The sequence below is a fragment of the Solanum lycopersicum genome, chromosome 1 (genome assembly GCF_036512215.1).
Source record: "Solanum lycopersicum chromosome 1, SLM_r2.1".
NCBI classification, from domain to species: Eukaryota; Viridiplantae; Streptophyta; class Magnoliopsida; order Solanales; family Solanaceae; genus Solanum; species Solanum lycopersicum.
This window is the reverse complement of record NC_090800.1, coordinates 85,116,900-85,138,227: the sequence shown is the minus strand read 5'-3', so window position 1 is coordinate 85,138,227 and position 21,328 is coordinate 85,116,900. Positions and strand designations below refer to the sequence as shown.

Sequence of the window (21,328 nt, the reverse complement as noted above, 5' to 3'; positions counted from 1 at the left end):
ATATTTTATTAATAGAAAGGATTTGGAAGACATCAATGTATTTTATCATGCAATAGCTAACTCGTTTCTGTATTATTAGTACGTCATCTGACATTAATTATTAATCTTTAATATAACTTATCGCATGACTAATAACCAAACAAGATGATACTAAATTTTTGTCCCAAATTATATATGCTTGTCCACCAAACAAATTTCACACAGGCTAGTTATTAATGAATTGACTATGAGATATTATATACATGTTACTTTTGTATGTCAATTTATATGAATACACAAAGTAATAATTGAAGTTTACTGTTTTCCCAGATTATATTCAGTAGATTTGTAGAGGTGCAAATGAGTGTGAATTTCAAGTAACAATATTTAAACATTGTCCACTCCTCGATGAACCATTGAAGATAAGAAATTAACATTACAAAGAATCAAGAATCTCTCCTGTTTCCTAACAACCCTACTTCTATCTTAATGGATGTAGCATAAGATTTCACCAATACATACAACTTATACACAAGCAACTTAATAGTACAACGTGACCTGGTCACATACCTTCTTCTTCCCCTTGTTGGGGAGAAAAGAAAGGAAAAATCGGGAACGATGACTGACATGCTTTACTACATATCTTGCAAGAAAAGACTGCTAAACAAAAATCAAGTAATCTGTATCTCACACCATCTCTATACTGCCGTCTATAAAGAACCTCAAGCCATGCCTCTGCATAAGTATCTTGATGTTCACATCTGCAACTTTTTGTCCCAAAGTATACTTTTGTGCGGAAAAAAACTCTTCCAAATAAGCCAAAGGCCAGAACCCTGGAGAGCAGCAGCCTATATTCTTCACATCACCCTTTGCATAGCAATCTCCAGTTGACGCGGTGTGCTAATCCAAGGTACTTATCTCAGATTTGACACTTCGCAAAATTGATACCAAACTTTGATATTTCTCACCATCCAATGATCAATTGTGGCAACTCTGGAGGATCACTGCTTATAAGATTTGCCCACAGATTTGCAAGAGTGAGGAGGTAATGTTCTCCATTCCAGTCAATAAGTTCCATACCTGATTTTGGCATTGCAAGGGTAATAATGTAAAGTGAAATTAGCAAACTCTCAAAAAGTATTACACAGTGAGTGGAGGTTGATTCCCAAGGAATTAACAGAACCAAGCAGATCAATAAGTTTCAGCAACAAAGTAACAACAAAAGAACAATTAGCAACGAGTCTTGTGCAAGTTTCAGCCTAGGACCCTAACACCTAATTCTTCAATCAGATTGATTCACTACATTGTTCGAGAGATTTCCCAAAAATTGTTACTTCCATGATTTGTTTATCTGTTTGTTCTTCTGATAAGTAAGATCTTATTATACCGGGCATAATATTTTTGCCCAGTTCCATTCTTTTAACCAACTAAGGAAGAATTTGCAAATTGCTCTTCAAAGAAGGGTAAAAAAAAGGGGTTCCCTTTATAATTGCAGGGAGTCCAAAATGTCAGCAAAAATATTATTTCACAATTTATATCTCTACCAGTTAAATAGAGGAAATATACAACAATTATATGCCTCTAAACCATAAGTTCCATGGGTAAAGCACTACAGAATGCACTTCCAAATGCACCAGTTGCTATGATTCGCTCTTCATTTTCACAAATTCCTTTTCAAGTTTCAAGATCCTGTAATGTATCTCCAACTAACCATTATGTTGTTACGACTACTACTCACATCATTTCTGTGGCTCCTGATACTACCATGGCCTTGTCAAAAGAATGGTAAGAAGCGAAATGATTCTTCACTTCGAAAATTATGAACTCGTAGAATTTTTTTACCTGGCAATACTTCCAAAGTTAGGAGTGATAGCCTACACACTTCTTTCTGAGCATAGAGATGCTTTTGAAGGGTAAGTCCATCAAGACCATGAATTAACTTGATAGAGTCCAGCAATGAAGCAACAGAACTCCCATCTCCAGAAGCAGAATCTAACATACTCGACAGAGCTTCTCCAAGACCCAAAGAGGACCAGATACTGTGACATTCATCTAGCATAGAATGAATACTTCCATACTGAGCAGAATCCAACCAAGTCCAGGGTTTGCATAGTTTCACAGATGCTTCAAGCACTACAGCAACCCTATAAATCTCACCCAGGGCTCGGATGAATGCCCTTCCTGCATTTATCATATTGATTGCAATAAGACACTGGAACTAAGAAATATAATCTTCCCTACTTAGGGAATATAAGATTTTCATTGCACCATTTTTCCAGGGGCCATGTACAAGATTGAGATAATGTACCTCTGGGGTGAGATAACACATGACTCTGACCATTCATTTCCAATATCTTCTTCCAGATACAGGAGCCATGTTGCAACTCTTGAGCACAAGCTGAGATCATTTTATACCATACTGAAACATACATTGATTGCTCCTCCAAAGATCCTGATCTCAAAATTTTTAGCATCATTGTAGCATGTCGTATAAGATCCACTGTTGTTTCCAAATCATTTTCCACCTATTTACCAGAAAACACATGTAAGTACAATAAGCCAAAGCTTATTTGTACACATGAATATACAAGCACAACACCCAAAAGGATGCTTAAGATTTTCGGATTTTATACAAAACAGTCTTCTTTGATTAGTGGATTTGATTTTAAAAGAAAATTGTATTGATTTGAAATGCAAACCCGAAATGAGCCATACATTATTTCCTTGATTGAGCATAGCTGCCAAGTCAAAGCTTTGATACAATGCAATTGAGCCCAAGCACAAGACAACTCATACTTTTTTTCTCACTGACAATGGAAAAGACTTTCCAAGTTCAAAATGTGATTAAATTGGGAGTCCAAGTTTATGGTATCTTAATAAGCACTTGCTAATTTTTATTCAAAAAGTTAAGAAAACCAGTTCAATAAAGTTACAAGCTTCAATGTATTTTATATTTGGAAACTTTTTTAATATTATCTTAGAGAATTTTAATTTAAAAAGCTTGTGCAATTTAGAAAACATAAAGACTTTCTTCTTTTTAAAATAACTCCCACAGTCTCATTTCATGATACTCTATGCTTTTTTAGTCTGTCCCAAAGAGAACGACACATTTCTATATTTAGGAATAATTTAACTTTTCCAGTTTAGCCTTAGTGAGATGATTTACCACTACATAAATGTCTAGGATTGTTTTATACCACAAATTTCAAGAGACTTTCGTTCTTTAGCTCCATTCTCAGTGAAATGCTATCACATAAAAGGGGATGAAGGGAGAAATAAGTAACGTTACAATTACATAATTGATTAGTAACTTATAGCAGTTAGAAAGTTGACTTTTTGGGATTGTAGAGTGGGGGGAGGGAGAAGGCTATCAAACAAAAAGATTCTCTCTAAGCATAATGAGATGGAGAAACTGACAAACCAATGATAGTCTCCTCGATAAGTGGTACTCTGATTCAAGTGCTTGAAATTTTGAGTCCTGCAAAATCTCAATAAATGCACTCATACAAGCATTCTGAGATAAATGTCCTTCCAAGTGGTCACCTTTGCACATAACATTATCCTGGTCAAAATCCTTGCAAACCTCCTATAAAAGGAAAAAGAAAAATCACATATAACGTCATACGGAGAAAGGTCTCTTCACACATCATATTGAGGAAATAAGGAGGTTATTCCTGAATCTTAAGGTCATGGACCATGCCAAGATCCCAGAAGCAATTCAGAGTTGGGAGGAATCAGGAAAGCAATCCAAGAATATAAACAGATGGAGATTGTCCCAGCTAATATATGGTGCGCGATATGGAAGGAAAGGAACTCCAGAGCTTTTGATAGTATTGAGAATAGTATGCAAAAATTCAAACTAAATTGTCTTATGCTACTATGTTTGCTGTAATCAATTAAACTATCTCCATAATTGGTGTACTAGACTCAATTTAGTAAAAGATAGTAGGATTTGAAGTACATGTTGTAAATACTGACCAGTACAGTTTTAGTACTGACTTTTGAGGAATAGACAAAGTTACCAATTTCAAAAAAAATAACTTAAGTTGAGAACGGCACATTCACACCTATGGACAGATTTTATTTCAAAACTATTAGAAACAGAGAGCCACTGAAACCTAGTTAATCAAGGAAGCATATGAAAACATGTGATGGTGGTGAAAACAATCTCTGAAGGCCCTGAACCTACAATAATTTCTTGAAAACTGAACAGCTCTACAAGCAGTATCAGTAGCCAGAGCCCAGAAGTCCCATCATTGAGTTCCCTGAGTTGAAAAGCGCTCCTTTATTGTAGGATTTCCGTTACCAGGTCTAGTGAAAATATCGAAAAGCACCTTTTTCAACTCCTTGAGCATAAAGTTGAGAGCTCAATAAAGCAGAGAATGAATAAAAGGAACTCAAAAGAGGGAGAGAAGTTAGGAGAGCAGAAAACACACTTTATTTCAAGTTGGATGCATGTTTTCATTTTGGACCTGTACTAAACAAATGTCCTCTTTCCAAGATTGAATACATAGGCTCTAGTACTATAGTACACCATAATGTGGCTAATTGTCATTTACTATGTTTTTCTCCACCAACTGAAAAAAATAAATGGTAAACAAGGCAAAAGAGAGTTTGATAAATTATGGAGAACAGTAGCACAGACTTAGCTAAATGGAAGGCAACTACTAATAGTTTGATAATATATAGGGTCAGTTCCATTAAAGTACCATTAAATAAATCAAAAATACCATGTATATTGCATATAAATTCTTTTTTGAGAGGGATTTTTTTTTTTTGGAGAAAGAATATTGCATATAGATTCCAGAATTCATCAACAGACAACTTTCTCCACTAATTATAGGAAGTTCCATAGTAGTAACATGTTCTACATTATCCCAGAACCTTGTTAAATCCTAGAGCATTGGCAGTAGAATTTCTACAGTTCTCAAACATTGATCAGCTCACAAATTGGAAGGGGCGCAAATATACCAGAACCTTGTTAAATCCTAGAGCATTGGCAGTAGAATTTCAACACTTCTCAAACATTGATAGCTCACAAATGGGGAGGGGCGCAAAAAACCATGAACAAATGTTCATTATATTCAGTTTAATATGGACATAAATATAAGAACACAAACCTCAATTTCCTTGTTAAGAGTCAAAATTTTTGCTTCCTCCACTGGAAGTCCATCAATGCTTTGAGCTCCCTGGAGAGGATAGAATATAAACAAGTTAATGCACCAGTACACAAATTCAGCTGGTTCTGTCTGAAACTACAGATGAACATTAAAAAATATTAAGCAACCACACAGACCTTAAGGTCATCGAGATGGCACTTAGCATGAAAGCACAACTTATTCCTTAATTTAGAGTACAACTCCAAATAATTATCCAGATTGAGATCGGAAAAGCTTCTCTGTGGTGGATCCTCAAAAGTAAGAAGAGAAATGTCATTATATGTTCTCATTTGAGAAGAGCCGTCCTTAAATTCCCATTCACCATCATCCAGGTCATAGTCACCATTCAACAAATTTGAATTTGAGACTGAATCTTGTAGATTAAAACTATCACTATTTGGTACTTGAACAGGTGAGGTCTGTTCAGCTTTGCTATATAAGTTTGAAATCAGATCATTAATGGAAATGTTTGAATCTGGACTTCTATCATTCTTTGAATAAGAAGCATTATGGGGGACAATGACATCTTCAGTATTAGTGGACTCATCAACCTCCAGCTCTTCATCCCCAAATATAGATAAGGGAAGAGCCCCTTTATGATTCTCTAACTTTGACTCCTTCACCTGGATAGAAAATCAAGAAAAGGTAAGGAAAGCTGGAAATAAATTGCCTAAAATCTAGACTTCTGAAGTTCAAAACTTAAAAGAAAAAAAGCTCTACCAATCTTGGTAGATGATGCAGTTGTCTAGTCTAACCTAATCAATTCATGAAAGATAAATACACTAGATGTGGTAGTCACTGTACATGTATCTCATTTAAGTATGAGTTCCTACCTATTAAAATAACCTAAACACTCATTAAGAAAATTAAGAAGTAGAAGAATAGCCCAACCAATTTTTTTATAATTGTGATATATACAGACCAGCTTATACACACCTCGAATGAAATCACAGGTACCACCTCCCACCACCAACAGGTACTAGATAATTTTGTCCACCAAGGCTAGGACAGATGAGAAGAAATCACCTAGTGTTTTTGTCTCTGCTGGGATTGAACTTGAGACCTCATGGTTCTCAATCCACTTCATCGACCACTGGACCACACCCTTTGGGTGTACAATAGCCTAACCATTATAGGGATTGGAACCTGAGACCTCATGGTTCTCAACCCCGTTTCATTGACCACTAGGTCACACCCTATGAGTGTAGAATAGGCCAACCATTATACCAACTCACACATCCACAATTCCACCAAGAGTGGTAAGCTTAGAGATATATTATAATGTATGCAAGGAAACATCGTTCTTTTCTAAAGGAATTCAAAGCTCCAAATGGCCAAATAATTTACAAAAAGAATACCCTGCCCAAATCCAGCATCAATGGAACAAGGAAAGGAGAAATTTGCAAGAGATACAGGCAGGCACCATGGTTGTAGGCATGAAAAATACGAGGGTGATTGGGATTTACATATCAATATTTCAGCACATTACTTAGTACATTACACCTAAAACAGAAATACTATAATTGACAGGGGCAAAGAATTCACCATGACCAGAATGTAATGCAGAAGGAACAAATTATAACAAGGTCTAAATTGTAAACTTAATTTGAAAAAGAATAAAAAAAGAGAAGAATATGCAAAAGGAACATCCTAACTGCTGAACAAAGACTTATCTCTAAAAATGTCCAAATATTAAGCAAAACAAAAGAAAGAAAAATATGGGAAGAAGAGACAAAAGAAACAAGTAAATACTACACACAGACTATCTCCAACAAAATCTAGACTAACTAAACTAACAAAATATATGAAAATATAAGGAGGAAAAGTGAGGCCAGAGATTAATTTTATTCCAACAAAAAGATGGTAGCTTCTTAACCAGGGGAAGTGACATTAAATCAACCATTTACCTGGTCTTTATCGTCAGATTCAGAAGCTTGGAGTTCAGAATGAGCAACATCACCCAGCTTCTGTTCTTCCTGCGCAAAAAGATTAGAAGAATGGCCTGTAAAGGGAAAACTCCAGTAATAGCATCTAATCAGAAATACATCAATATGAAATTACCTCTAATTTCAATCCAGAATCTGAAGATGCCGTGGTAAATTCCCCAAAATCCTCATCGGATTCAGCACTCCCAACAACTGGATGAGGGTCCAGTGCACCAGTACTCTCTTTTTGCTCATGTCTACCATCTGATGCTAAAAAATACACAGGTTTAGATGCCATAAATGGTTCAGAATTAAATCCAAATATATTGTCAGGTGAACAGCAGAAATTTCTTTACATGTCGCGAATAGACCAATTGGTTGACTTGACATGGTGAATAAATCCATAGAACTATTGCCGAAGCCAAATGAATCTGCCTGCATGTGACCAGCATGATCTGCCTCTGAATCAGATGTTGCTGATCCTTTTGATGTTGCAAACAAGTCAACTGAGCCATTCAATCCATTGTGAAAATCGAAAGAGAATGCACTACTTTCATGCTCTTTTTTTGCCTCTGATGTAGCCTTCACACACAAGGAACAAGATTAGAGAGCCATAAACACATTCATGCATACAAACTAGCCAAAATAAGTTAAATAAAAACAAATAAGGCAACCAAACAAGAAATCAATCAGCTGTTCCTCAATCTCAAACTAGATTAGGAATCCTCAATGTCCACTCTACTCAATTCGATCACATTTCATCCAAACACTAAATAATGCATCTCTAAAGGTAAGCTGTCTATTCCCAATATAATCTCTAATCAGAGAGGAAGGGAGGGAGGGGGGCTCCTAACCGAGTCATGCTCAACAAAAAAGAGTAACCAAAACAACAATATTTGCATGAATTGTGAATGGACAAAAAATTACCAAAAAAGTAACAGTTGAACAGTATAAGACATAGCAAACAGTTCTGTAACTGAACTGACCACCAAAAAAGTTACATCTTGTCTGCAGTAATTGAATGGGAAACCTGACAATAAACAATAACCGCGTGGAATTCCCGTCCTACCGTCAAAATTGATGCAGATGACTCCAATATCACATGCTCATAATATGAGCTTAAAAGTAGTACAGAGAAGGTTTTAACTAGTACACAACATAATTTTGTTTTGTTGCACTAGTGCGCACCATAACTAGTATTGATCTTAGAACTGTCAAGCTTTACCTTACTATTACAATCTCCAACTTTAGAAATTGAGTAAGCATCCTTGAACTCCCATCCATCCTCATCTTCATCATTGTCGTTGTGATGATCATCCACATCTGCACTTGAGCCAACAGCATTGATGTTTGAATTAAATCCACCAACATTGGAACTAGAATTTGACATTTCAACAGCAGATCCAAATCCTCCAAAATCAAAATTCCATCCCCCAAAAGTTGAACTTGATGCATTTGCAAAAGAACTAGAACCATTTGAATTGGGAACAAGCCCACTATTTTCAGTCTTGATCTGCTGAGCCTGATCATTCAAGTTTGTTAAAGCATCCAGACTCAGTGCCCTGTTCAATCCAGTCTGATTGGATCTGGACCTATTACTATCCAAATTCCACACACTTGAACTGGTGGCAGCTGAAGAACTTACACCAGTTAAATTAAGATCAATTCCCACATTCTTACCCTGATCATTCAAGTTTGATATAACATCCAGGCTCGAAGTTCTACTCAATCCATTCTGATTGGATTTGGACAAATGGAAATCCGGATTCCACACACTCAAACATGAACTTGTAAAATTTGCTGAAGAACTCAATGCATTTGACTCGAAAACAAGCCCAATACCTCCAGTCTTGATCTGCAGACCACGATCATTCAAACTTGTTATGGCATCTGCACTCAAAGTTCTATTCAATCCATTCAGAGTAGATTTGGACATATCAAAATCTGGATTCGACATATTAAATATTGAACTTGATACATTAGCAGAAGAACTAAAATCATCCGAATCCAACACAAGACCCGTACTTTGTGCCCTGATCTGTTGATCCTCACCAATCAAGCTCGCCAGGTAGTTCAAGCTCTGCACTCTACTAACACAGGGAGAACCCATATTCGGATCAAACCCCAATCCATTCGACTGTAATGCAGACATTTTAGAATTCGAATTAACACTATCTAGGCCTACCAAATTACCGGTATTCGAAAGTGGCCCATTTTCAGATTTCAACTTCTGATTGTATAAGTTAGATTTAGTTGAATCAAATCCATAACCCAAATTAGCATTAGATCCGTTTCTTACTTTAGTATTCGTATCCTCTTTAGCAGACTTTTCTTTCTCTTCTTCCTCAGCATTTTCTTCTTCACCGAATAATGATAGTGGAAGAGCCCCAGAAGGTTTCACCCACCCAGTTGTCTTCTTGGCTTGTTCAGATTTGGACGGAGATTCAGAAACGGAAGCACTATTAGGGGAGAAACCAAAAGGGTCGAAGGGTTTCGATTGGGAGAGGGAGGATGCAGTGGAAGGTTCAGATCCACTAGGGTATTCGACAAAATCACCCCATTCATCATCTTCAGGGGGGGTGACTGATTTGGGTGGGGTGAATTGGGTATTCAGGGAATTGGTGGAAAAAGATGCAAAGGTGAAATCGCCAAAGCTATCATCGTCATCCTCCGCCATAGTTGACAGACTCCAAAAAGCGGCGGTGCTGCGCGGCGGTTTTGTGTCACTTTATTCCCGCGGCGATCCCGTCGTGTTTCATTTTGCGGTCTCAACCGCCCAAACTCCGACTATTGTTACTTACTCAGACTTTTAATAGAAAATTACATATAACCCCAGAACTATTTGGTAATAACTAATTAGACTAATATTTCAAGAATAAAACGTAACCGATTAATCAATCAAAAAAATCGGTTATTAAATATTTTTCTAACTTATTTTTGAAGTACTTACAAATATAAAATTATGTATGAGTTTTTGCGTGAAAGGTATTATTTATTTACTTTTAAAAAAATCACTTTTTTAATGCTATATTACTTATTTTGTTATATTAAGTAGCTTCTCGATGCAAAAGTTCGTCAATATCAATTTATTGATTTATTTTCATTTTAGTTTTTAGCAAAACTCTATAACTCTTTAAAATAAAGAGAAACGTGTAAAAAATACTATTTATTTATTTATTTTGGAAGAAAATTACTTTTTAATATATTTGTTACATAGAAAAGTTTATCAATGTAAAAGTTTATTCATCCATTTTCATTTTTATTTTTAACTAAATTTTTATTTTAAAATTTTTAACGAAACGTTCATAACTCTTTAAAAGAAGAGAAAGGGTGAAAGGTCCTATTTGTTTATTTATTTAATTTTTTTTTGAAAGAAATCACATTTTTAATGATATATTACTTATTTTGTTAAGTAAAGTAGCTTCTAAAATTTCAAATCAATATCTAGTTATTAAAATCATCCAAATGTAACGTATTAAATATTGAATTAGAAAAAAAATACATCGTCCAACTACAATGCCATTACAACGACATTGGCGGCTGAAATTTCCAATGGGTTCCCCTTTAGTGCGGTTTAGACGTAATATTCACCCTTTACTCCACTGTGTGGTCCATCATTTTCCTAAATTCAACACATTATAGTAGTCACACATACTCGTAATAATCCAAATATTCTTGGAATACATACATGAAATAAAACAGGGGTTCGATACAGATGATCACGTAACTACTATGACATCAATTAATAGCTAGGAAGAGACCTAACAACACAAACATCAAATAATAGTGAATTGTACTCACACCAAACACACTAGTAATAGTTACTCCACTAGTAAAGCTTCCACCGACAGTGTTCGTCGTCAAGACGACCACAGTCCAGTCTTTCTCGGTGCCAATTCCAGCTCCAGTATACTTAGAATTGTTAAGGTACCCCGCATGCCGAGACTGAGTATAGTTCGTTAGCACTAGGGTCGCGACCCGATCGTGGACACAAACAGGGAGGATAACACCTTCAGCTGTTGTGTTAATGTTTATGTTGCACTTGTCTAACGGTTTAGGGTACTGAGCAAATTGAGATGCTGGAGCGGGAGTAATGCCGCCGCTGGGGCATGGTTGATTTTCCAACTCATCTGCGATTTCATCGGCTAGACAATCGGCCTTGTCCTGCTTCGTTAGGGCTGGTAAGCTGTGGGATTGCCGGTAACTGTTGATACCGGAAAGGACGTGACCTTCTTCATCTGCCATAACACATCATGTCATTACTTAAAGAGTTAACACTAAACATCTCATAAATTTATAGTTAAATCAATTTCTGCATTGTGCCATTGCGGCAACACTACACAGGAATTAAATTCGTGGCAAAAATCAAATTTGTTTATATTATACCCGGTTCCGTATCCAAGTTCTTAGAAACTAAAGATCAACAAAAAGCAGCTTATTGTTTTCATTAATTTTATTCTGGTATATATTGCTCCGTAAGCTTAAGGTAATTTTGAAGTAATAATTTTGAAGTAATATTCATAATAAGTGAAACTTGTAATCCAACGTAATAAGTAAAACATGTAGGGTTGACTATACAGGCTGAAAGTTTATAACACTCTTGGTGAAAACAAATTCAAATCTAACGTTCGCTTGAAAGTTTAGTTATTTTACCTTTATTTAAATACCATTACTATGTTCGTTTTGATTATTACCTAAATTTACATTCGATTTTATTGTATTATATCATTACTTACATCAATTATTGTGTAACAGGAATAAAAAAGTTCCCATTTTATCCGACAATCGATTATACAATCGATTTGGTATAATCGAATCCTTGCCCTTTTTTATCCTCAATTTTCTTTGCTCAATATCTGATATATAATTGTATTTTGTCCTCTCTACCTTATATATCCTATCTGTCCTTTTTATAATAGTTCTAGTACTTCTCTTATAATCTCATCGTACAATAAAATAGGACACAATATATTATACTCCCTTTATTTCAAGATTCCAAAATTTATTTGTCTAATTTTGATTCGACAAAATTTGTTTGTCTGATTATGATTTGATATACAGAAAGTTTGCAAAGAGCTTTCAAACTAAAAATAAGTTAGATGCACACAAATACCTTAATCTAAAAATTAAAAAATTAGAGAGTTAAAGAAAGGGAAAGAAGACATTAATTTCTGTACTGACTTAACTAAAAAAGGATAGGACAGATAAATCAAAATAACAACCATGGAAAGAAGATGCTAATATACAATGAATTAATGAAGAAAGTATTTAAGGAAAAAGGTAGAGAGAGACAGAGAGAGTGCACCATCGCAGTTCACTGTAGCTAAGACAAGGAGCGGTGCAAGCAGAAACAAAAAAGTAGGAGGAGAAACTCGAAGTGACGCCATTTTACGTTTCTGATCAGTAAAACCACTTTTATCAAATTTATTTGCAGTGGAATATGAAACTTTGTTGCTGTAAGTAGTAGATCATGGAGAGTTATCTGGATATAAGCTTAGTTTTCTCAAACTGTCCAGAGAAATTGAGCGCCGCGCCGTATGGAAATTTGCATGAAAATAACACGTTGCGGACATGCAAAGCAGGTGACGCATTAAGTTAACCTCTTACACCACTCTAAATGTACCTCTTATTGGCACCTGTAAAGTACTCTTAACCTTTTTTTAAAAAAAAAAATATTTATATATCAAAATCCACCTTGCTACATTGTTCTTGTTCAAGATGATCAGCTGAAGCTGCTCCGCCGAACACACCTTAATCATGACGTGCGTTTCTAGAGACGTGTCCACTGAATGCGGCTTTACGAGACACGTACTGCTACTCTTCCACCGTTTCCGGCCTCTTCCTATCCTACTCCTCCGTATACATATAAGACACTTTCTTAATTTGCCAAGTACTTATCCATTCATCACTCACCGCTACTTTTCTACGTGTGTATATATATATATATAAGGGTAAATGTGCTCTCGCTTTCTTCCTTGTTCAGCTAGAGCTTTCTCTTCCACTTTCACTACTCACCTAATTTCTCCCTGCAACTTCTTTACTAACACCACTAAGAGAGGAAGATCATATCCTCCAGTTAATATTATTGCGAGATCAATGGCTTCAGGTGGACAAACATTCCCACCCCAGAAACAACAAACTCAGCCTGGCAAGGAACATGCCATGGACCCTACTCCTCACTATTCTAGTCAGGATTACAAGCCTGCTAATAAGCTCCGAGTATTTAATCCTCTTTTCTAACTTCTCATTTCTTACCTACTAACGCAAAATTTGAACTTTATAAATTGCATTTAGTTCTTAGACTCACGTACGATAGTCCAGAAGTGTACTGTGCATGCTAGGAGAATACGCCTTTGTGTAGTATTATTCTGTTCCAGTTTATCAAGCATCTTTAACTTTGATCTTCACATAAACTTGGGGAAAAAAGGTCGTGTTCAATATATTTTTATATGCTATAAACAACGATATTTCAAAATAAAATAATAGATAATACTTTTAGATAGATGAGACTAAAAAGAGACACAAAAGGGAAGTGGAAGTGGCAGAGAGGGAGCTTAGTTTAATAAGCTCTTTATTTTGTTAATGTGAAGGGCAAAATAGCGCTTGTGACTGGAGGTGATTCCGGGATTGGACGAGCGGTGTGCCATTGCTTCGCACTGGAGGGTGCAACTGTGGCCTTCACTTACGTCAAGTCTCAAGAAGAAAAGGATGCGCAAGACACACTTAAATTACTAATGCAAGCCAAGGCAGCAGATGCAAAGGACCCAATGGCGGTCCCAACAGACTTGGGATTCGATGACAATTGCAAGAGAGTGGTTGATGAGGTTGTGAGTTCCTATGGCCGGATTGATATTCTGGTGAACAATGCTGCAGAGCAGTACGAGGCTAGTTCGGTCGAGGAGATCAATGAGGAAAGGCTTGAGAGAGTTTTTAGAACTAATATCTTCTCTTACTTTTTTGTCACTAGGTTGGTCCTATTTTAAGAAGATTTACACAATTATAGTGCAAGATAAGTTTTACTGCACTTCTGTACAATTCAAATGAATGTTTTTGGGTGTAGGCATGCTTTGAAACATATGAAGGAAGGTAGCAGCATAATAAACACAACATCCGTGAATGCATACAAGGGGAATGCAAAACTTCTTGATTACACAGCCACAAAGGGTGCAATTGTTGCATTTACTAGAGGACTTGCCCTTCAGCTTGTGGAGAGGGGCATACGCGTTAATGGTGTTGCCCCTGGCCCAGTTTGGACGCCACTGATTCCAGCTTCGTTTTCTGAAGAGGAATGTGCAAATTTTGGTAAACAAGTGCCAATGAAGAGGGCTGCTCAGCCTATAGAGGTGGCCCCATCATATGTTTTCCTGGCTTCTTGCCCGGAATCCTCCTATATAACTGGCCAAGTCATCCACCCTAATGGTATGCTGAGCCTTTACATGGCCTAGTTGCTAAAATTGAAACTAGGATGTTATCCTTGGATTGAACATATGATCTGAATGTTGTATATTGTTGGTTTGCAGGTGGGACGATAGTCAATGCTTGAAAGTCTTTGGGAGCTTTTGTCAGCTGTCAGCGAAAGCTATGATCTGTTGTGTGTTAGTTTTGATGTACTATCTGTGTTTTGCACTATGGTCTCCACAGTGAAGTGGTATCAATAGAATAATAATCTACTCTGTTTATAAGTTGCAATGAAATATGCTCTTTTTTCTGTTTTATCCGTGTCTGCGCTTTGCTTTCCCTTTAAGCAAGGTTTCGCTGCTCTTAGATATGGTTGGAAGAAGCCAACAGCAACTGGATAACAAAATTAAACCAACTGGAGGACAAGTAAATAGGATGAAGCAAGAAGAGAACTTCGGAATTAAAAAAATTAGTTAGCGGTTGCTATCAATCATCAAAAACGGGGGATTTTCCTATTGTCATTTATGTTTTTGTCACAGAAATAAAAAGAGCACTATGAAATTTGTCTATAATTATTGTCAAGACTGAACTATAAAACAAGTTGACAAGTTCTTAATCAAGACCTGAACTATAAAACAAGTGGACGGTAGGGATCTGAGTTCCTTTAGATTGCGAAGCGCACCTTCTGAGTCCACATTCAAGAGTGAAAAGATGGATCTCATGAAAAATTGCCTCCAATATCAGGAATGCCGCTATATGAAAATTCTACGCCATTTCCACCAATTCCAGCAAGCAGGCACTGGAATCCGCATGTTTCTAAATCAGCTATCACTTTATCAACGACCGTTCCTGACAGAACTGGAAATTGTTGTCAAGGAAAGTTGAAAGAAGGCTAGGCTGAAATGTGGGAACTCGGCAGCACTCATGGCAAAGATCAAGTAATATATCAGACAAGGAGATGGATATAACATTATAAAATAGCGGTAGAACTATGTATTTTCAGAAAAGATGGATATAACCCTGTAAAATAAGCTCAGCAAGAATCATAAATGTAGTTAAATCAATTAACGAAAGCAACAAGTACATCAGCCAACAAGGGATAGAAGCAACACTCTAAAATATAAAAACATGTAAAATAGCTGCAGAATCATGTAACTCTAATCAATTAAACCCAATGCTTTCAAGCGCATATGCTCTTTGTTCTACGAATTAACGAAATGAAAAACTTGGCTTTCATGTGCATACATATGTTTTTTGTTCCAAGAGAAATGAAATGAGAAACTTGACAACGGCATGTGAAACCGTAAGCAGAAGAAAGCAAATATTACATATTCCAGACACACTTGGTTAAGGCAAGAATTGCAGTTCATACTTCTAAATAAGATGTAGATTCCACAAGCAAAAAACGAATGTCATTATGCAGAACACGTAGTGATAAAGAATATTGTCCATCACTGTATCAGTACAAGCAAAGTTGACACAATAATATCAAAAGATGAAGCATGCTAAAGACAGTCAATTTTCTAGGCATATAGAATTATGGCCTAGTGAATAACTTTTTTTTTACCCTTCTAGAGTAATGTTCAAGAACCTAAGCTTAATGTGCATGGGGATGGCCAATGCATCCCATTTATGCAGACCAGGTACAGCTGATTAAAGTTTCGAAGTATAATATCCTGGAGAAACAGACTAACTCCAAAAATGTCAATAGTGAATAGAGATATCATATAAATAGCACGTTCTGATTAGAAAGCATTTCAGAAGGAAAATAGATAAAAGGATACGGGTTGGTAGTAATGTCAAAACACAGCCTCCACCACCAGCTCCAGTTAACTTAGTAGACAGTTTGTACTTTAGAGTTGTTCGAAGAACAGTTTCTATGGAAGCATGGCTAACACCCATGCACTGAAGCAATCCTTGGTTCATCGCCATCAACTCTGCCAGTTTTTCTTCTTTCTCAGTTATGGCAAGATCATCAGGGACAGGTGATTGAATAATTGCAGCCACTTCATTACTGATAGAATCCACCGCAGTAAACACAGAAGCCATTGCAGTCGGATGCCGCAAGGTCCTCTCAGAGACGCTAGCCACCAATGCCTTTGTATTTCTCCCAACCTTTGTGTTAGTGATCAGCATTTTAAGTGGCATGTTTGTTTTGAGGCGTGTCAAATCACCTGACTTAAACTTGATCATATTTCCTGTATGTAAAGTTATAGGTTGTGAAATCATTAAAATCCTGAGACATCCTTTCATGGAGTATCTGAAAAATATCCTATGTTTCTTAACCATAGAAGAAAAATCGACCATGGAAAATATTTCAGGCAAAATCATGTACATGATACCTTGAAGATAGTAGGAGGAACATAAGGGCAAGTGACTATACAAACCCCGTGTCCCAAAAAAAATGCCACATAAAAGGAGAAGATTGTCAAAATGCCGCCAATGCACATGAGAGAAATTAACATTGTAATTCAGGAGCTTCCCTATGCATAATCTTTGCCAAGCAAACATCAATTTTAAAATAGCTCATCTGTTCTAATTAGATAATCTTCTGTATCAATTCATTACCTTCATGAATAGCAAATTCAGATTCTCTAATGGATCTAAGACCTCATTCTATGTTTTGTAAGACCAAATATAAACAGGACATATATTCGAAGTCTAATCGGCAGAGCTGCAAAAGAAGAAGAGAGAACCATTCTCTTCTCCCTGCAAACAAAAAGTTATAATTAAGCAACATAGAACATGCAAATTGAAAAGAAATAGATTTGCATTTCTCTTTGAAAGCAAGTAATGGCATGTTTAGACTGTGACTGGTAGAGTCTGTTCCATGTTGACTGTCCCCATTTACCCTAAAATGATTTTTTTCTGTCGCCAGCACTTTACATCATATTGCGCTAGCCACCATGCAATATGAGTCTTGATTATCTGTCCTTGTTTCCAGTTAACATCAGTCTTTGTTTCAAAATTACTTCCTCTAAAACTTTACTTTTGGGGTGTGGACATGAAGAGGTTAACTTGTCTGCCTAAAATTACCACAGAAGTAAAAGATCTGTTAATATTACGAGGAGCTTTGTGTTTGCATTGTCTCCAATTCTTGTTTAATTCTGGTCTGATTAGGACACACATCCTCATTTCTGGCAATATAGAAGACATAACTCTCAAACAAACAACAAGATGTCTTTTATCATATGACAAATATTTGAGATACCTAGGGGGATTTAAAGACTTGTATAGAAGATAAAATAAGTGTTGTTAACATTGTTACAATCTATAATTGAATCTCAATAGTTTTTCATAGATCACTAAGGATACCTTTTTTTTCATATCATCGTTCCAAAAGCATAATTACCGGGGAAAAAAACTGCAACTGTTTGAAGTGGGTTTTCTAGATGGACTTAACAAGCAGATTTTACACAAAAGTAGGAGAATACAGCATACCAACGGTATGACAGAGATAGGAATATTTTTAACAATCCTAATGAATTCCTCTTGTGAAATTCTTTTATAACACAATTCTTCTAAGATTAAGCTGTTATAGTCATTTTAAGGCAGCAAGACATATAAACAAAAATGTCTTTTCGTGACTGTGTTACTTTTTAGAATCTCAAGTATAATGTTTAGTTATGGGAGGCTTACAAGTTAATCACATGTTTTTTCTTGCACCCACAGGCTACAAGTTCTTTAAGATATCTTTTTTCTTTATCTTAATAGATGCTTATTATTTCCCACAGTCCTACCAATTTCTTACTTCTCAGTCACAAATTAGCATATTTGCTTTTTACCTGCTTAAGCAAAACTATATGCTTTAATGCCCCTTGTCAGCTTGACTGGAATGTTTTCTCTTTGTTCTGTGGTCCCGTAACATATCATAAAAGGAAAGCAGATATAGTAACAATGGATATTGTCACATACCATATGTGCTCACTGTGTTGTCAATACCAGATGGCTTCCCATGAATTATTTTCTCGCCTTCGAAAGCCCATTTATTCACCAATTCCAGCTGATTCTCTCCAAAAACTTGCCAACCTTGGTGGCTGAAATCCATAGTGACTGAATCTGACAATGCAAGAATGGCTGCGGAGAGTGCAACACAAAAAGCTGCAGACGAACCCAAGCCTGATCCCAATGGAAGCTCAGAATTGACAACTGCTTTAGCTGGTTTGCATCTAATAAGGCAATCAAAGAGAAAGTCAATGTGATATCATGAAATCTGTTTTATGAATGTCAAGTGGTCAAGTAAAGGAATGAAAGTTCATACCCATGGATTGAGGTGAATAGCCAAAGAAAAGCTGTGACACCTGCAGCGAGACCTATATTTGCCTCAGGAATGTTCTGCTCATCGACTAGAGAAGCAATTAGTTTAAGAGTCTCCAGCGAGCATGAGGAAGGAGGAATCGGATTTTCCAAGTTTGGAAAAGCCTCTTTAATTCTTGCAACTGGCCAGGAAAATTCTAATGACACATCCTTAAGCTGGAGGCTTAGTCTTTCGTCATTATCTACTTGCCGAAGAAATTAAGAAGAAAAGAAACATAATATGAGAAAAACTAAATGAAGAAACCGATTAACATATAAGGGTTAAAATGAAAAGGAAAAAAAAAGTTAGCGTAAAAGTGATTTTTGTTTTTTTGGTCTTTCAAAGAAAAATAATCCGCTTTAAACAAGTTAGAGTTGAATTCGAGCAAATTTATCATGTTTCTATCTTAGTTCATCCATTTTAGGATAGACCTAGCATATGTGACAAATCCTAGAGGTCAGTATAAACTCCAGTGTCTCATCTCAATATCAGAGTAGTCACAGAGAACAATGAGCATAACACAGTAACAGTAACCAATCATTCAGTCCCATTAACAACTAAAACCCTAAAACTCAACCATCAGAATAACATTCTCTACACTTGATCATATATATAATTGTACATTTTTTGAGGAAGCCCAATGTCTCATAGTTGCTTTCGCCATGGAGAAAAATCGGATCAGTTCTCAGTGTTTGATCAGTTATCAAGGTTGGCAACAAAGACAAACATACATGATGAAGAATAAAGTGCAAGGACTATATTTTAACATACTTCCCTCCTCCTGATAAATGAGAACAGAGTTGAAAAGGCATAAAATTGAAAATCGTTTGTCAACTACAGAAATTCTCCTGAAGTTCAAAAAATTCCACAATCGAGCTCAATATAAGCCTCAAACGCCCGATTTATGTACATATGTGAATTACGTATTCAAAAACCTCAATTCGATTCAGAAATTATATTTACAACTAATTGGGAGTAGAATGTATACCAGCAGGAGTAGGAAATCGAAGGGAGACGTAAGTATAGAGATCGATAGAGGCAGCGACGGCAGCTGATCCGTGAACCACAGCATGTTCACCAGCCAATATGATTTTCCCTGGGGCTCTAGCTCTCACCTCCATTTTTTTTTCTCTCTCTTTCCGTTTTCCGTTAGTCGTGAGATACAAATCCTACACCTATTTATACAGAGATCGGATAGTAGAGAGTCAGAAGGAGACTGCCGTTGGTTAAGAATGGCTGCTGTACTGATGGAGTTTTGCACCTTGTTCGTTGATTATGGCGGAGAATTTAATCCTTTTTGTTGTTTTTGACCTTCTCTTACCAACCACCGTTATCGTTAGAACGTAATTTTCAATCTCTAAACCCGGTTTTCATTAAATACAAGCTTGGCTCATTTTCATTATTCATTTTGAAGTTTATGCTAATTAAAATACAAATTTTAACAAAATTAGAATAGAGAAGTGTTAAATGGTCATAATTTGACTAAAATTATTACATGACTAATTTAACATTTTTTTTCTTCTAAAAATCAAAATCAATTTAAAAATACATGTGAACAACAATTATTATGTTTAGTTAGTCTTTAGCATAATTAGAATAGGGACATGCTAAATGGTCACAATTATATGATCATAATTTGATTAGAATTGTAAAAAACTATTTTAATATTTTTCCTTTTTAAAGTTAAATCAAGTCTTTATTGCTATTATTTCCTTAACTTCTAAAAATATGTGGAAAAAATAATTATTATGTTTAGTGAGTTAGAATTAATGTGTGACCATTAGAAGTATTTAGTTATTCTAATTATGGTGAGGGCTTTCTTCAAATAATTAAATTTTAGCCACCAAATTAACTAAAGGACAAAGAACAGAAATCATGTACTTTTAGTGTAAATTAGGGATAACTTTATAATTACAGAAATTCTTCAAACTAAGCACGAGATATATTAATCATTAAATAAGATAATTATATTTTATATATAATACACTAATTTGATGCGCGAGATACACTAATCTGACGCGCGAATACATCAATCAGATGCACGAAAATGAGGGATTTTGGATATTTGAACTAATAGGGGATAATGGTAATAAGAGAACTTAAATGTGAGATTTATGTCATTTTTCCATTAAACTCCCTTTGTCCTTAATTACTTATCCGCTTCTCCTTTTATAGTTGTTCTTAATTACTTGTCCAATTAGATAATCAAGAAAGTATAATTCTTTTACATATTATATCCTCAATTAAATGACTAATTACTAAAAATGTAAAAAATTTCATCCAATTTCATAATTAATAGGGTAAAATACTAAATTTACTATATCATTAATTATTTTTTTAATAAATATGTCAATTTAAAAGTGGACAAATAATAAAGAATAGAGAGAATATGTAATGTAATGTGTCATCAATTTAAATACGAGAACTAATGGAAAATGGAGACAAGAAAAATAGAGATAAATCGAATTCAGATTATATATGAATTACTTTCTCTCTCTTAATTTAATTATGTGGTTCCAAATAATTATTATAATTTATAATATTTTTTATATGATTTTAAAATATATAAT

General features: G+C 35.6%; 4 protein-coding genes across 7 annotated transcripts; 1 reads left to right on the top strand and 3 right to left on the bottom strand.

Moving 5' to 3' along the window:
• Positions 1-365: 365 nt before the first annotated feature.
• On the bottom strand, positions 366-10,061 carry LOC101262862 (uncharacterized). 4 transcript variants are annotated; one of them, XR_011213226.1, is made up of 10 exons: positions 8,289-9,991; positions 7,420-7,645; positions 7,200-7,333; positions 7,046-7,114; positions 5,276-5,761; positions 5,100-5,168; positions 3,397-3,565; positions 2,288-2,504; positions 1,822-2,160; positions 366-1,059 (listed from the first exon to the last, which is right to left on the bottom strand). XR_011213226.1 is itself a non-coding variant. In XM_004230136.5 (10 exons), exons 1-10 carry the CDS (start codon positions 9,738-9,740, stop codon positions 944-946), a joined length of 3,273 nt encoding a protein of 1,090 aa, XP_004230184.2. In that variant the 5' UTR covers positions 9,741-10,061; the 3' UTR covers positions 366-943. The 4 variants fall into 4 exon arrangements, 2 of the variants coding, with proteins under 2 accessions (XP_004230184.2, XP_010312630.2); XR_011213227.1 differs by having other exon boundaries at positions 7,200-7,327; positions 8,289-9,928; XM_004230136.5 differs by having other exon boundaries at positions 3,401-3,565; positions 8,289-10,061.
• A 660-nt stretch (positions 10,062-10,721) lies between these two features.
• On the bottom strand, positions 10,722-12,650 carry LOC101262564 (uncharacterized GPI-anchored protein At3g06035). The gene is made up of 2 exons (XM_004230135.5): positions 12,369-12,650; positions 10,722-11,301 (listed from the first exon to the last, which is right to left on the bottom strand). Exons 1-2 carry the CDS (start codon positions 12,448-12,450, stop codon positions 10,802-10,804), a joined length of 582 nt encoding a protein of 193 aa, XP_004230183.1. The 5' UTR covers positions 12,451-12,650; the 3' UTR covers positions 10,722-10,801.
• Positions 12,651-12,953: 303 nt separating this feature from the next.
• On the top strand, positions 12,954-14,778 carry LOC101262257 (NADPH-dependent aldehyde reductase 1, chloroplastic). The gene is made up of 4 exons (XM_004230134.5): positions 12,954-13,282; positions 13,654-14,030; positions 14,124-14,482; positions 14,584-14,778. The coding sequence occupies exons 1-4, from the start codon at positions 13,019-13,021 to the stop codon at positions 14,604-14,606; spliced, it is 1,023 nt and encodes a 340-aa protein (XP_004230182.1). The 5' UTR covers positions 12,954-13,018; the 3' UTR covers positions 14,607-14,778.
• Positions 14,779-14,947: 169 nt separating this feature from the next.
• On the bottom strand, positions 14,948-20,103 carry LOC101261961 (mevalonate kinase). Its single transcript, NM_001366054.1, has 5 exons — positions 19,747-20,103; positions 18,723-18,960; positions 18,377-18,630; positions 16,246-16,659; positions 14,948-15,319 (listed from the first exon to the last, which is right to left on the bottom strand). The coding sequence occupies exons 1-5, from the start codon at positions 19,877-19,879 to the stop codon at positions 15,180-15,182; spliced, it is 1,179 nt and encodes a 392-aa protein (NP_001352983.1). The 5' UTR covers positions 19,880-20,103; the 3' UTR covers positions 14,948-15,179.
• Between the last annotated feature and the right edge of the window lie 1,225 nt (positions 20,104-21,328).

Excerpts from the sequence above, each read along its gene's own strand:
- LOC101261961 (NM_001366054.1), bottom strand. The coding sequence starts at position 19,879 with ATGGAGGTGAGAGCTAGAGCCCCAGGGAAAATCATATTGGCTGGTGAA. Across the intron at positions 18,631-18,722 it reads CTATTCACCTCAATCCATGG|ATGCAAACCAGCTAAAGCAG; the intron begins GTATGAACTTTC and ends TTGCCTTATTAG. Across the intron at positions 16,660-18,376 it reads CAACACAGTGAGCACATATG|GAAATATGATCAAGTTTAAG; the intron begins GTATGTGACAAT and ends CTTTACATACAG.
- LOC101262257 (XM_004230134.5), top strand. The coding sequence starts at position 13,019 with ATGTGCTCTCGCTTTCTTCCTTGTTCAGCTAGAGCTTTCTCTTCCACT. Across the intron at positions 13,283-13,653 it reads AGCCTGCTAATAAGCTCCGA|GGCAAAATAGCGCTTGTGAC; the intron begins GTATTTAATCCT and ends GTTAATGTGAAG. Across the intron at positions 14,483-14,583 it reads CCAAGTCATCCACCCTAATG|GTGGGACGATAGTCAATGCT; the intron begins GTATGCTGAGCC and ends GTTGGTTTGCAG.
- LOC101262862 (XM_004230136.5), bottom strand. The coding sequence starts at position 9,740 with ATGGCGGAGGATGACGATGATAGCTTTGGCGATTTCACCTTTGCATCT. Across the intron at positions 7,646-8,288 it reads TTGGAGATTGTAATAGTAAG|GCTACATCAGAGGCAAAAAA; the intron begins GTAAAGCTTGAC and ends TTGTGTGTGAAG. Across the intron at positions 5,762-7,045 it reads AATCTGACGATAAAGACCAG|GTGAAGGAGTCAAAGTTAGA; the intron begins GTAAATGGTTGA and ends TTTTCTATCCAG.
- LOC101262564 (XM_004230135.5), bottom strand. The coding sequence starts at position 12,450 with ATGGCGTCACTTCGAGTTTCTCCTCCTACTTTTTTGTTTCTGCTTGCA. Across the intron at positions 11,302-12,368 it reads AGCTACAGTGAACTGCGATG|ATGAAGAAGGTCACGTCCTT; the intron begins GTGCACTCTCTC and ends GTGTTATGGCAG.